General features: G+C 38.4%; 2 protein-coding genes across 2 annotated transcripts in view; one reads left to right on the top strand and one right to left on the bottom strand.

The window, feature by feature from the left end:
* The window catches only part of DCTN2-p50 (dynactin subunit 2), a 177123-nt gene that overhangs the window by 145087 nt on the left and 17887 nt on the right, over positions 1-14149 (bottom strand). The window lies entirely within an intron of this gene.
* LOC136846103 (mitochondrial basic amino acids transporter-like) overlaps positions 1-14149 on the top strand; it is a 33093-nt gene that overhangs the window by 4500 nt on the left and 14444 nt on the right. Inside the window, exon 2 of the mRNA XM_067116844.1 lies at positions 13209-13252. Coding sequence (XP_066972945.1) covers positions 13209-13252 — 44 coding nt within the window. The remainder of the gene's footprint in view (positions 1-13208; positions 13253-14149) is intronic.

The following is a 14149-nucleotide window of genomic DNA, read 5'->3' as shown; positions in this document are numbered from 1 at the left end:
CGATTCATAAATCTGTAAGAAACTTTTAAAAGGGAAGGAAAGCCTTCTTTCTATGGGAGGCTTTGTTCAAGAAGTCACTGGCTTCTAGACTTCTTGGAAGATATTCTTCCTTCATTGTCCCTGGCCGCTTATTTAAAGCTCTTTATCCAATCTGGGATTTTTTTTTTTTTTATCTTAGTGAGTCAGTTCCTTGTCCAGCTTGGTCTTGAAAGTCTTCACACACACACACACACACACACACACACACACACACACACACACACACACAATGACCTTCATGTTAAATCAGAGAACGAAGCCAAATGTTCCTTTAAGAGTACCTTCATCATCAACTCTTATCCACCTCTCGTTTCCCTTTTTTTTTTTTCTGGATAATTAATTCCAGGAGACGTCGTATAATTAAACGTCGAATTGTTAAAGGTTATCCCGCTGGTTTATCACCAACGAAGGCTCATTTTGAATGAGTATGACAGCGACTGAATCATAGATTAGAATCACGAATTCATAAACATCGATGGTACCACCTGAGGCAGGTTGGCGATTGGTCGAACTTTTTACTCTCCTCTCTGCTGGTTGGTCGATCGAGTGGGCGTGGAAGAACTGGCTTTGCCCCGCTGGTAACAGGAATAGTCACCACGTTTGTGTTTTGTGCATGTTTGCAAATATGTTTGTACATATGTGTGCTTTTGTATGTCTTTTGTGGATGTGCGTGGAGTAGTTATTTATTAAGATTAAAAGTGGTTATCAAAATCGAAAGATTTCTGAGTTAACCGACTGTCCCAGAGTTTGTTTTTCTCGTTAAACTCTCTCGTTACTCGCAGATTTGAGATCCACTTCTTTGCAAGAAGGTGCTTGCGTGTTGCTGAGAGAGGCTAGGCCACGTGGCATGCACGCCTAAGCAAATCTGCTGCTTTGGAAGCAGGTTTTACTCAAGTTGTTTACCAAAAAGTTGGGCTGCTATTAATACATCGGGATCTGGTGTTCATGAACAAGACCTCAGGCTCACTAAATACACAATTTATTTTTAGGGTAATTTGCGTTTAAGTGATGTGACCTTAATATCGTTAGCCTCGTAACACTGATTCGTTAAATTGTTTCATATTGAAATAAGAAAGAGTGTCTAAGCAAAACGTGAACTTATATTATTTGCGATAGACAGCGTAACAAAACCTTTTATCTCATACATCGACCGTGAAACTCTTCGACAAGGATTTCAAAGGAGGTTCGAAAAGAGTTCCAAAGCTCCGTTTCACTCGAAAAGTAAACTTGAATTTGGTGCCAAATGTGGAGCAATTTCAATTTTCTCTTCAGGCTACGCGCCTTTCCCTGACCTCAAAGTATCTTACCAATTTCCTTATTTGCATTTAAATCATTATTTAACGGCCTGTGTCTCCGTGTGTATTTGCCGACGATTCGAAAGGTGCCCCTAGACCCCACCTCCCTCCCCTCCCACCCACCCCGCCCTCTCCCCCTTCCATCCTTCAAGCCCTCTTACCCAAAAATGCGCTCCCTCATACTGCCCCTTAGCCAGAAGTCTTCTGCGCAGCACTTGCTTCTTCTTCTCCTTCTTCCTTTTTTTTCGTGAGGGTCCCTTTGGCGACCTCTTTCCTGTCTGGGCAAAGACCGGCTTCGTCTGGTTCCTGGATGAAATTCCTCGGTGCACCTGAAGCCGAAACTGACTATGTCTATTCTTGTGATTAACCCGCATGCATTCTTGTGAACTCCTGCGTAATATTTGCTGGTAAAAAGGAGCGCCGAGCTCCCGAAATCGAAATAATCGCTGGAAAAACATGAAGCGGGAGGAACGAATCCTTCTCTAGAGTGGATTTAATGAGGCGCCTCAGTCGTAAGGCGTATCAGTGAGGCATCAGAGGTGACCTGCCCGTCACAATTAGCGACAGAGGTGATCACGGTACCTACGAAACACCAAAAAGCTCAAGGACGGATTGTTCTCCTCTAATGAAACTACTCTCGTTTCGAGGCAGAAGATACAAAAATGCTGGAAGTGACGAGACAACTTTCTGCTAGCTCAGATTGATGTAAAAACTCTCTCTCTCTCTCTCTCTCTCTCTCTCTCTCTCTCTCTCTCTCTCTCTCTCTCTCTCGTCTGAGTCTTGAACAAGGCCCATTCCGGAGGTGTTTCCAGCACGTGAATACCTCGTGCCAATCAGACCACCCCTGCATCTTTGCTTCGCCAATCTCCGGCCTTCCTTGGATCTCTCTCTCTCTCTCTCTCTCTCTCTCTCTCTCTCTCTCTCTCTCTCTCTCTCTCTCTCAAATAACCAAAGTAGGAAGGTAATGGCACGCTAACGTGGAGGTATATAAATATTCAATCTGAAGTGACGAGCAAAATCTAACACGGGGCATTGATGCTGAGAGCGCATGCGCTTTCCACGCATGAAACTGAAGCGCAAGAAATGTCGTTTTGCCTTCAAAATGAACTATGAAAGAACTTTCTAAATCAGACGAACATTTAACGTACCATTCAGTTAGATAAGGCAATATGATACTAATCTGTCTGCCAAGATTTGCGCTGACTTCTGTAAGAAGTGCAAATCTGTCGAAATTGGAACAGCGCCATACGTGTTTTTAGTTTTCTGTAAAATAAAACTACTGTGCCGGCTTTGTCTGTCCGTCCACACTTCTTTCTGTCCGCCCTCAGATCTTAAAAACTACTGAGGCTAGAGGGCTGAAAATTGGTATGTTGATCATCCACCCTCCAGTCATCAAACATACCAAAATGCAGCCCTCTAGCCTCAGTAATTTTTATTTTATTTAAGGTTAAAGTTAGCCATACTCGTGCTTCTGGAAACAATGTAGAATAGGCCACCACCGAGCCGTGGCTAAATTTTCATGGGCCGAGCTCATACAGCATTATACCGAGACCACCGAAAGATAGATCCATTTTGGGTGGCCTTGATTATACGCTGTAGCGACTGTACAGAAAACTCGATTGCACATTTTTTTAACTTGCTACCCTAATGCTTGGTTAATTTTTCAATGCAAATTTGGTGATGCGAAGACTAGGTCTATTTGGATTCTTTGTCAGAAGTCACTCACATCAGCGTTCTGACGGACAAACTGACAAAAGTTATGTCCCTGACATGACATTTATTGAGCTTTTCTACATGCAGCTTTTTCTGGAGCTCTGTCTTTTCTATTTTGCCTACGTTTGTCCAAGGCTTCCAGCATGCCAATCAATTTTAAAAGGATATCGCCATCGTCCTTGTCGAAAGGTAGGTTTCAGTTTTAACTCCCTTTTTGTGTATGTCTTCTTTCTCAGCATCTCTCCCCACTTCTATGTGGAGTCGATATTTCTGACAGCTCTCCTCCACCTGACTCGGTCAAACACATCGTCCTCTGACAGTAATTGTCTGTCTCTCAGGTCTCCTCTAACTACATCCATCCACCTCCGCTTCGGTCTTCCTCTCGCTCTCCCACCAGGAGGACCTCTATCTGCATCACTCTCTTTGTGTATGTATATGTGGATAAAATAAGCACCTTTAAAAGCCATTCTTTGAGGCAGACTCTTTTTCCTCTTTTTCTTCGACACCCGGTTAAATTAACGATATACACATAAATGGCCTCTTATTTTGAAGTTTCAAAGGCCGCTAGGATATGTCCATCTGAGGCGTTGAAATCACTGGCTCCCACTGAATATTTTCCGTTGACCCCCTTTCCAGAAGCACTACAGCCGTCTTAAAGAGCTTCTTTCGAAGCAAGAGCCCTTGCTGAGAGCGCATCAAGCGTCGTTGTTTAAAATGATAAAAAAAAAAAGGAAATCGGAAAACTTCAGACTTAAAAAACCAGCTGATTAACAATCACCTCATACATTCAAGCGAGCCGGTTTGAAGCAGAATCTGTTTGCAAGATGCACGAGTTTTTTTTTTTTTTAAGTTGCCGGCAATTTTTTTTTGGTGGGAGGAGGGTTGGGTTGAGGGAAGTGGGGAGGGAGGGGTGGGGTTTACGAGATACCAGAGGCTGACATTTTGTCTCCAGTTGTAAACGTGACCCCCGTCTGTATCTAAGACGGTTTGGAATGCAAGAACACATTACGTAAACGAGAGAGAGAAAGAGAGAATAGTCAGTGTCTTTTAACAGGCCTGTCCGTCCTCCTCCTCCTCCTCCTCCTCCTCCTCCTCCTCCTCCCCCAACTCTCTCTCTCTCTCTCTCTTACACAAAGAGAAAACATAAGCTTTGCAGCTCAAATCAAGTGATATGGAAGACGAATCAAGAACGCTCTCAACGTCTGGGACTTCATTTTCAATCTAGTTTTCCTGCGTCTTTCCCCAGATTTTGAATTTAAGGCTGCGTCTCTCTGCCCTCCGGTAAGAAAATGAAGGGGCATGTGCCACTGGCACGTAACCTTGACTCTATTTTTAGCTGACAACGAACAAGGCTATTCACTGGGATTATACAAGTCAAGATAATTATGTCTCTGACATTTTTTTGCATTTTCCTTTGAGATAAAAATAGGGCGCTTATGCGTAGTTACATTGGGCCTCCCCGAAGGTTATGGAATTATAATTTTGGAAATCGCTTAGTGAATAACAAGAAGGTGGCAAATAAAATGATATATTTGATAAAATAACACACTCATGTCCCTTCAGTGATTGAAATGGTAGCTGATAATCTTAGATATTCTTAACAGAATAAATTTTGATTACAGAAAAGTTCATACGTCATTTTATCCACTAAAGGCGAAAAAAGTCAGGTCATACTTTTGTCACCAGCCCAGTAAAACCCCGTAGGGGGTTAGTGCCGTCAGTGTACCTCATGCGGTGCACTGTAGACATTACTTAAGATTCTCTGCAGCGTGCCTTCGGCCCTTAGCTGCAACCCCCTCCATTATTTTTGCTGTACCTTCATTCATATTCTCTCTCTTCCATCTTACTTTTCATCCTCTCCTAACAATTAATTAGTGCAACTGCGAGGTTTTCCTCCTGTTACACCTTTCAGACCTACCTACTGTCAATTTCCGCTTCAGCTCTGAATGACCTCATAGGTCCCAGTGCTTGGCCTTTGACCTAAATTCCATATTCAATCCAACCAGCCCAGTAAAGTCAGCTGAGAAATCATATTCAGTTCATTACACAGAAAATATTGAATATAATCCTAGTTGGCTTCGTAGATCACCATCTCTATAATTTGATTTTGCTTTTCCATTTAATTTGTGGTTCATGTGATTTTTTTCTTATTTCAAATACTCAATTAGGAAGGGGATCATACGTTACTGATCTTTTCTCTTTGATTTCTTCCTCACCGATGAAAATTGAATGAGATTATTCACGATTTCGTCTGTATGTATTTTGTAATCATTCTGTCGCCTTGTTGGAAAATTGGTTGATTACTCACAGTATGTATATATATATATATATATATATATATATATATATATATATATATATATATATATATATATATATATATATATACATACATATATATATATATATATATATATATATATATATATATATATATATATATATATGTATATATATATATATATATATATATATATATAAAAGTAATCAACACACAATCACGTGTGAAACAGAAATAAATTTCTGACTCACATCAGGATCGAACCCAGGTCTTTCAAGGCTCAGGTTGGCAGCAGTCTCGTCTTTCATTTGAAAGACCTGGATTCAATCCTGATGTGAGTCTGAAATTTATATAAATCTATATATATATATAGATGTATGAAATATATATATATATATATATATATATATATATATATATATATATATATATATATATATATATATATATATATATATATGTATATGTTTATATATATATATATATATATATATATATATATATATATATATATATATATATGTACATATGTATATATGTGCGTGTGTTTTAAGTGTTTGTGTGTGCGTGTCTATAGTAGACGGAAAAAAACTTCGATAACTACATTTGTGGATGTTCATAAAGTATTACCTTTCAGAAACTCAATAAATTTGTCTCTTTTTTTATTTAAATATTCTCTGGAGTAAATTTACTCAAACTACCATTTCTTAATATGTAGACTTTTCGATTGACATGCATTTTCCATGAACGCAAAATGAACTTAACCTTAATTTTTTAAACTTAACTTTAATTATTTTAACAACCTTATTGTTTTTAACTTAACCTTATTTTTTTAACCTTAATTTTTTGGAACCTTTATTCTTTTAGCTACCTGAATTTTTTTTTTGACAACCTTAGTCTTTTAAATTTAACCTTATTTTTTTTAGCAATCTTAATTTTTTAACATAACCTTAATTTTTTAACAACCTTAATTCTTTTTTTAACTTAACCTTAATTTTTTTAACAACTTTAATTTTTTTTTAGCTTAGCCTTAATTTTTTCTAACAACCTTAATTTTTTAACAACCTTAATTTTTTTTAACCTACCTTTATTTTTTTTAACAACCTAAATGTTTTTAACCTTAAATTTTAACAACCTTCATCATTTTTAATTTAAACTTATTTTTTTAAACTTAGCTTTAATTTCTTTAACAACCTTAATTTTTGTACTTAACCTTATATTTTTTTAACTAAACTTAATCATTTTGTTTACGTGTAAATTTTTCGACAAGAAAAACTGAATTTCGTAAGATTACATAAAAGATTGAATGTTCTGTTTTTGTCATAATGGCCTCAAAAATAGCAAGGCTACTTGGCACACGACAATATTTCGTGAGTTTTTTTGGCCCTTCCATGGCACCATGATGGTATATCCATTAACCCACGGCTTCCATATACTGTATATATATTTAAACAATTTAGAAAATATATAATACTGTACAAATCATCTCTTAAGAGTGTTATCGCCCGCAGGGGGCTAATGCCGTCAGTGCATCTCATACGGTGCACTGTAGGCATTACTTGAGGTTCTTTGCAGCGCCCCTTCAACCCCTAGCTGCAACCCCTTTCGTTCCTTTCATTGTACCACCTTTCATTTTCTCTTTCTTCCATCTTCCTTTCCACCCTCTCCTAACAGTTGATTCAAAGTGCAACTGCTTTGAGGTTTTCCCCCTGTTACACCTTTCAGACCTTTTACTGTCAATTTCCGTTCCAGCGCTGAACGACTTCATAGGTCCCAGTGCTTGGCCTTTGGCCTAAATTTTACATTCAATTCGATTCGATGTCAGGGTAGGTGCAGCTACCGGCGCTAATCTAAGCAAAAGGTATTCGGGCTGCGGTGTATCTAGATTTTCGAACACCCAAGAGGTTCTTCTCCAAGTATGGGAGCTTCAGAAAGTGGTCCCCGGTTAACTGCTGGGCGTTATATAAGTTTCGCCGGCAACTTGGACCTCTCTGGAGGTTCTGAGAAAGCAACAAACTTGTTTCAAATCGGCTGCCCCTAGCAGCAGCAGTAGCAGCAGCTTCCTTCTTTAGTCATAGCAACGGAATGCATTAGAGATGCAGATTTGAAATCCTTGGCACCTTCGGCTATGAAACTCTTATATACTTTATTTCTTTGTCATCTGAATCAGATTTCAGTTTTCGTTCTCTTGCTAAGTGGAAGATCAGAATACAGAAAAACTTTCAAAAAAGTTTTATTAAACCCTTTGGAATTCTTCAAAGTCCACGATGCAACAAAAAAAGTTGCCTGCAAGTTGAAAGCTACATCACCTTTAAATCAATCAACCCCACCCCCACCCCATTAGCCCCGCCCACGTTAAACCCCCTCGCCAAGAAAAACTGGACTCTTGCTAAATGTTTCCATTTCTTGTTCAAGGTGCCCTGAACCCACCAAATGAATTGCTGTTGCAATAGTGATAATCATATGGTGGTTGACTTTTTATGTCCATCAGTGCGTATGATACGAAGATACAAATATGATTTTCAATAGTTAAAATGACTTAACTCATGACTTTTCAAGTCCACCAAAGGTTTCCAGTGGTCCAGGTTTTTTTTTTTAAAGTCACGTGCACACGTACTCACGTGTTAGGGTGCCTCAGAACCTTGTCTCCGGGTACGGCCGGGAGATGGCGTTAGTACCAGCTCCTAATGCTAAGGACTTTGGTGAAGGACTCCTGGGGTCTACAATAGGTAGAGACCATAGCTTCCCTCAGACTACTTCTGCATCAGGCTATGTTGATTCAAAAGTTCACGCGAAGATGCATTGCATTACTACCCTAATGTTGTTCTCCTTGCATTTGAATATATTTTTATTCATTTATTAATTTGTTGATGTGTATTTTCTTTTTGATAAGAGAGATCTCTTCTTTTGTATTCCCCTTTGCCTTTTCTTACTTCCTAATGAGCACCATATTCTTTGGAAGCTTGAAATTTTCAAGTCAATGGACCCTGTGGTGGGCTTGTTCCATATGGTTAGGATTCATCTTCTGAATAATAATCGAGATGAGAATTGAAGAGACAATAACCAAACTTCGTGAACTTGGTAGAACCCAAGATCTGTACCTCTGCGAGAATGTCAATGTAAGAAATAGGTTTCAATGTCTGTAACGCACTTTGATATCAAATACGAGCAGAACTGAACGACATCAACTGGAATCAACTGAAATGGCGCAAGGATGCTTCGAAATAAGATACCTAGAAGCAAGGAAGTTACAAAAATTAAGACAGTACTGGAAAATATCAAGATATTTAATCATATTTTTTTCGTTATCTGCCTATTGGCATCTTCTGACAGACCAACTTATCTGAATGGTCAGGGCCTATGGGTAGAGAAAGTTCAGCATCCTGCACACAATCGTCGAGAAGAAGTAGAGGTAGCGTTGTTTTTAGAATTTCCTTTTACCCCCCTTAACAGTCATGTGTCATCAATAGACCGAAGTGATAACCAACCAGGCCTACTTTCAAATGTTTGTAATTTCCCTCTTTCTTGTAGAGGCTGAGGATTTCCTTCTTGTTGTCGACCAGTATTCTCACGACTCTGCTTCGACCTTCGTCTTCTACATTTCTGAATGATATGCTAACGTATCTCGAGCCCATGACGGGCTTCCTGAAACGCCTTGGCGGCGAACGAAGCCCGGGGTCCTCGGCAAACAACTGCGCACTTGTCCGAGTGACTTTTCCTGGCTCTGGGCCAAATGGTCTGCTGGCGTGTTTACCTCGACTTCGCTCTCTCTCTCTCTCTCTCTTTAAGGCAAGAAGAAGAGGAAAGGAAGCGAACATCATATTCATTCTTAGACCAGAAAGAACTCAACGCTGAACTCGAAGGAAAACGGATAGCCGCCAATGATTTGCTGTGGATGAGTAAAGCTCTCGTATAGTTCCGTTACGTCCATCTTCAAAGGGATCTTTAAAATCATTCGCGCGAGTATTAAGACACCCTTAATGCCAGTTACTTTTCCCATTTTTCCTTCGCGTTCTTCCCGCTTCAGACTAACGGGGAAATTACGTTCATGTTTAGGAAGTAGTCCTTCAACCAGTAACGGTAAGAATACGTAACAGCAGATCTAAAACGGGCGCGTTCGTTTCGCAATAGAGTCCGCCCTTAAGTCGGGGTGTGTTTAATTGTTCCTCACGAATGGCATCCAACCTTGAGGAAGGCAGGATGATGAAATGAACGCAACTACTCCCTGACTAGGAAGACTGTAGGACGTAAACACGCGGTTGAATTTTTTCTGATGAGTTCAGTGTGGTCAGTTTTGTTGTTGGCTCTCTTATTGTCCTTATAATTCATTTGTAAGTCATTTCGGGAAATGAATGGCTGCGTGGTGCAAAGACATGATGTTTATATGTTGAAAATTAGTTTTCCTGCACACAAACAAATATATATGTACAGTATATATATGTGTGTGTATGTATATAATATATGTGTGAATGTCAGTGTATGTAAGCGCTGGATAATAATAATAATAATAATAATAATAATAATAATAATAATAATAATAGTGAGGAAGACTTGATCATATAAGTTAATTACAGATTATTCCATCATGTATTCTAAGAATCCACTTAAAAGTAACCGTTCCTTGTTTCTTAATTTACAAATGTTGTAAAGAATCATTTTTCTGATGAAGTCGCAGTTTCACAGAAATCATCTGACCAGTGATATAAGAGGTATCAGCTGCTTCTTGCTTTATAAGATCACAAAATACAGACTTCGTTTTAGTTTTCTGTAAAAGAAAACTATTGTGCCGGCTTTGTCTGTACGTCCGCACTTTTTTCTGTCCGCACTTTTCCCGTCCGCCCTCAAATCTTAAAAACTACTGAGTCTAGAGGGCTGCAAATTGGTATGTTGATCATCCAGCCTCCAATCATCAAACATACCAAATTGCAGCCCTCTAGCCTCAGTAGTTTTGATTTTATTTAAGGTTAAAGTTAGCCATAATCGTGCTACTGGCAACGATATAGGATAGGTCACCACCGGGTCTTGGTTAAAGTTTCATGGGGCGCGGCTCATATGGCATTATAGCAAGACCACCGAAAGATAGATGTATTTTCGGTGGCTTTGATTATGCGCTGTAGCGGCTGTACAGAAAACTCGATTGCTGCATTTTTTACGTGTTTTCAAGGGCACCTATCCTTAGAGATTTATCTTCACTTTCAATGTATTCACAATCATGATCCAATCTCACCTGACAGCGGAGGGAATTTCCCTGTTTGCAGGTAAACAATGCTCTCCAAAGAACGCTGTTTTTTATATATATTTTTTATGAATTTTATTAGCTTTCAGCTACTTTGGCTTACTTGATTCTGACCAGCGGTTCTTCGTCCTGTATTTTTGCTGTGTACGATGAGACTGCAGGTTATATATTCTAAAGCATATTCTGTTGTCTTGTTTTTTGAAAAGACTAACTTGGAAATACAGCGCGTATTTTGGTCGTGTGGTTAAAGACGCGTGTGTGTGTGTGTGTGTGTGGATAAATCCTGACCATTAAAACTAAGTAAACAATTGGTTTGGTCAGTTTTTGAAGGGGTTACCATTCACACACACCAGATCGTTGAATTTGTGTAAAGAAAATGGATCTTTCAAAGGTAGTGACCCCCAAGGGTTTTCTGGGGTCGTTATCTAGGACTAATATTTCTTGTGGGTCATTATCTTTTTGATATTTACAGTCTTTTGTTTATGTTTTTACTGTCATCCCCAACGGGCTTGTACTAAACACGCCGTAAAGGTGGATACCAGGTGGGTTAAAACCCTTGGGGGTCACTGCGTAGGAAAGATCCAAAAAATACAAAAATACAAGCGAGTCTAGATCAACACGGATTAAAACATCTTCCACGAGAATCAAGAGTTCTTTTTTTTCCGGCACTCGCAACGGGGCTCAGAGATATCTGTCTAGTGTGAGTAGTTATGGGTTACAACGACCCGCTAGGAGAAGCTGGGTAGGAAGGGGAATTACCCATTTGGGCGGCTATAAATAGTCGTAGGCGCAGCACCTTTTCGGTCTTGCGAGTTCCACTTTGAAGCTACTTACGTCATCCGTTCTCTGACGTCATAGTTTTTTGTAGCGTATTATGGGTCCTGTAGTGTCTAACTGAACAAACAGAAGAGATTGTTATTATTATTATTATTATTATTATTATTGTTATTATTATTATTATTATTATTATTCAGAAGATGAATCCTATTCATATGGAACGAGCCCACCAAATGGGGCCATTGACTTGAAATTCGAGCTTCCAAAGAATATGGTTCTCATTAGGAAGTAAGGGAAGGTAAAGGGAAATGCAGAAAGAAGAGATCTCCCTTATTAGAAAGGAAAATAAATTATTAAATAGATAGAAATGCATTAAAATGCCAGGAGAATAACATTAGGGTAGTAATGCATTGCATCTTCGCTTGAACTTTTAAAGGACCTCTGGAACTGTGAGAGGTTCGACAAGCGAGGCACACTTACTGGGTATTGGTGCTGCTGTTCGGCGAATCTGGTTGCTCTCGGGAGGGAAAGGGGATCAGGGATCTAATTGTGAATGTGAAAGAATTCTGTTAAAATGAAAAGGGAAGAACAATAATACGACGAGGAAAAAATTGCAAATGCTTAGGTAGGGAATGGTTTCTGTATGCGCAGGAGTGAACTCAGATTACCGTTCATTACTTTTACTGTAAAGACAAAGAAATTTACTACATAACCTGAGCATGGCATAAAAAAAAAAAGCGTTTCAGACGTATGAAGCGAAACTATAATGAAATGGTCATTGTGCTGAATACCAGATTGAAACTCAAATTTGCTTATTTTCAGATATAAATTTTTTGGTTTCTTTATCATCTTATGAATCGATTGTAAATTTTTAACCTCCTTTGGTTTCTGAACAGAAACTCGATTTTGCTCATTTCCAAATATAAATTTTCGATTTTCTTTCTCATGTTATGAATCAATTGGACTTTCTACTTAAAACCAGCTTGCTAACAGCCAGTCAGTGATCGCAGATGCTTCCTTAAACGAACGCCCGCTGAATATGAATCATGAAAAAAAAAAATCGTCATAAGCATCAAAATCCACATTCATCTGGTTTCCTTTCCTTTTCCTTGGCGTCATCCTGACTCACCTCAAACGTAAGCGAGAGGGATTCCTCGTAATCCTTTGTATATCTCCTTCCTTCCTGAAATCATATCCCGGGGCTGAAAGGTGACACTTTTTGCCCATGCAGTTGGAACCTCAGAAGTTCAAGAGAGCAATGCATTACTACCCTAATACTATTCTTGTTGCATTTCAATACATTTTTATCTATTTATCTGTTTATTAATTTATTTTTTCTTTTTTAATAAGCTGGATCTCTTCTTTCCTCTTACTTCTTCCTAATGAACACCATAATATTCTTTGGAAGCTTGAATTTCAAGTCAGTGTCCCCTATGGTGGGCTTGTTCTATATGAATAGGTTTCATCGACTGAATAATAATAATAATAATAATAATAATAATAATAATAATAATAATAATAATATAACGAAAGCAGAATGATTGACATCTTTAAAGAACTAACTGAAACCGGACCACACGAGGCGGTACTCAATTTCGCCAGAAATAGACCCCTTTCCTGTGCCTGATTTCAGCAAGACCGCCTTGATTGCAGGCCTGCGACTGAAATTCCCCAGAAATGAGTCCACTCCTCGAGTTCTTGCAGATTAAACTGCTTCGGCGGAAATGAGCCGAGATGTTTGTTTTATGTGATAACGAGGGTTGGATTGTGAGGGTTATTAGATTTTGAGTCATTTTCGGTCAACAATTGTGTTCCCGTTTTTATAACTCTGCTTTCATTAATTATTTTATGTCCTTCTTTCTTTCAGGCTGTGCAGGTGTAGCAGTTGGTCATCCGTTTGATACAGTTAAGGTAAGGTGTTAATTCTATATATACTGTGTGTGTATGTATATATATATATATATATATATATATATATATGCGTATGTATGTATGTGTGTATATATATAATATATATATATATATATATATATATATATATATATATATATATATATATATATATATATATATATTATATGAAGATATGTATACATATTATGTCCTGCTGCGGACATCACAACTACTTCATAATCTTGCATTCGGCTCCAAGGCTTTGTAGCGACGAGCGCATCCAAAAAGAGTGAAGAATTCAAGAAGTCAATAAGAGGGCATTGTGGTCATTGCAATTACAGACGTATCTGGTTAAAAGTGACCAAGTAGGTTGTATGTACATACATATTAATTATTATTCATTCTTGCCCAAGATCTAATAAATTTCGAGGAAAGAAGAACATCGGATCGTCCTTTGATTAAATAAAAAATAGAAAGTCAGTCCAAATACCTGTTAGCTTGCGCCACAAGGTCTTATAAGAAGTGTTGTGTTGTGGAAACAAAGAATAAGAAGAAGAAGAAGAAATAGACTGAATACATATGCGTGTTATTATCTTGTCATGCACAACAAAAGATGCGGAAGCTATTGTTAATACCTTTGTTGCTTTTATTGCGCTTAAAATGCTCCCCACGCAGGAAAATTGATTTTATTTTTTTTTTTTTATGATTACCATCTCTTGACATCCTTCCTAAGGGGAAAACGGGTGTCAATTTCAGTTCTTCTGCACTTCCGACATGCAAATTCTGCAATCTGGTGTCAACCAGATTGACTTTGTATTCGGATAATCTGCTTGATGTGAAAATTAGAATTTCTGTAAGCAGTGCCATGCAAATTGTCAGCATCTGAGCTCAGTTATTTATGCACACACACATACG

This window comes from Macrobrachium rosenbergii, chromosome 2 (genome assembly GCF_040412425.1).
Source record: "Macrobrachium rosenbergii isolate ZJJX-2024 chromosome 2, ASM4041242v1, whole genome shotgun sequence".
Taxonomy (NCBI): Eukaryota; Metazoa; Arthropoda; class Malacostraca; order Decapoda; family Palaemonidae; genus Macrobrachium; species Macrobrachium rosenbergii.
The sequence above is the reverse complement of the archived record's forward strand: the minus strand, read 5'-3'. Positions and strand labels throughout refer to the sequence as shown.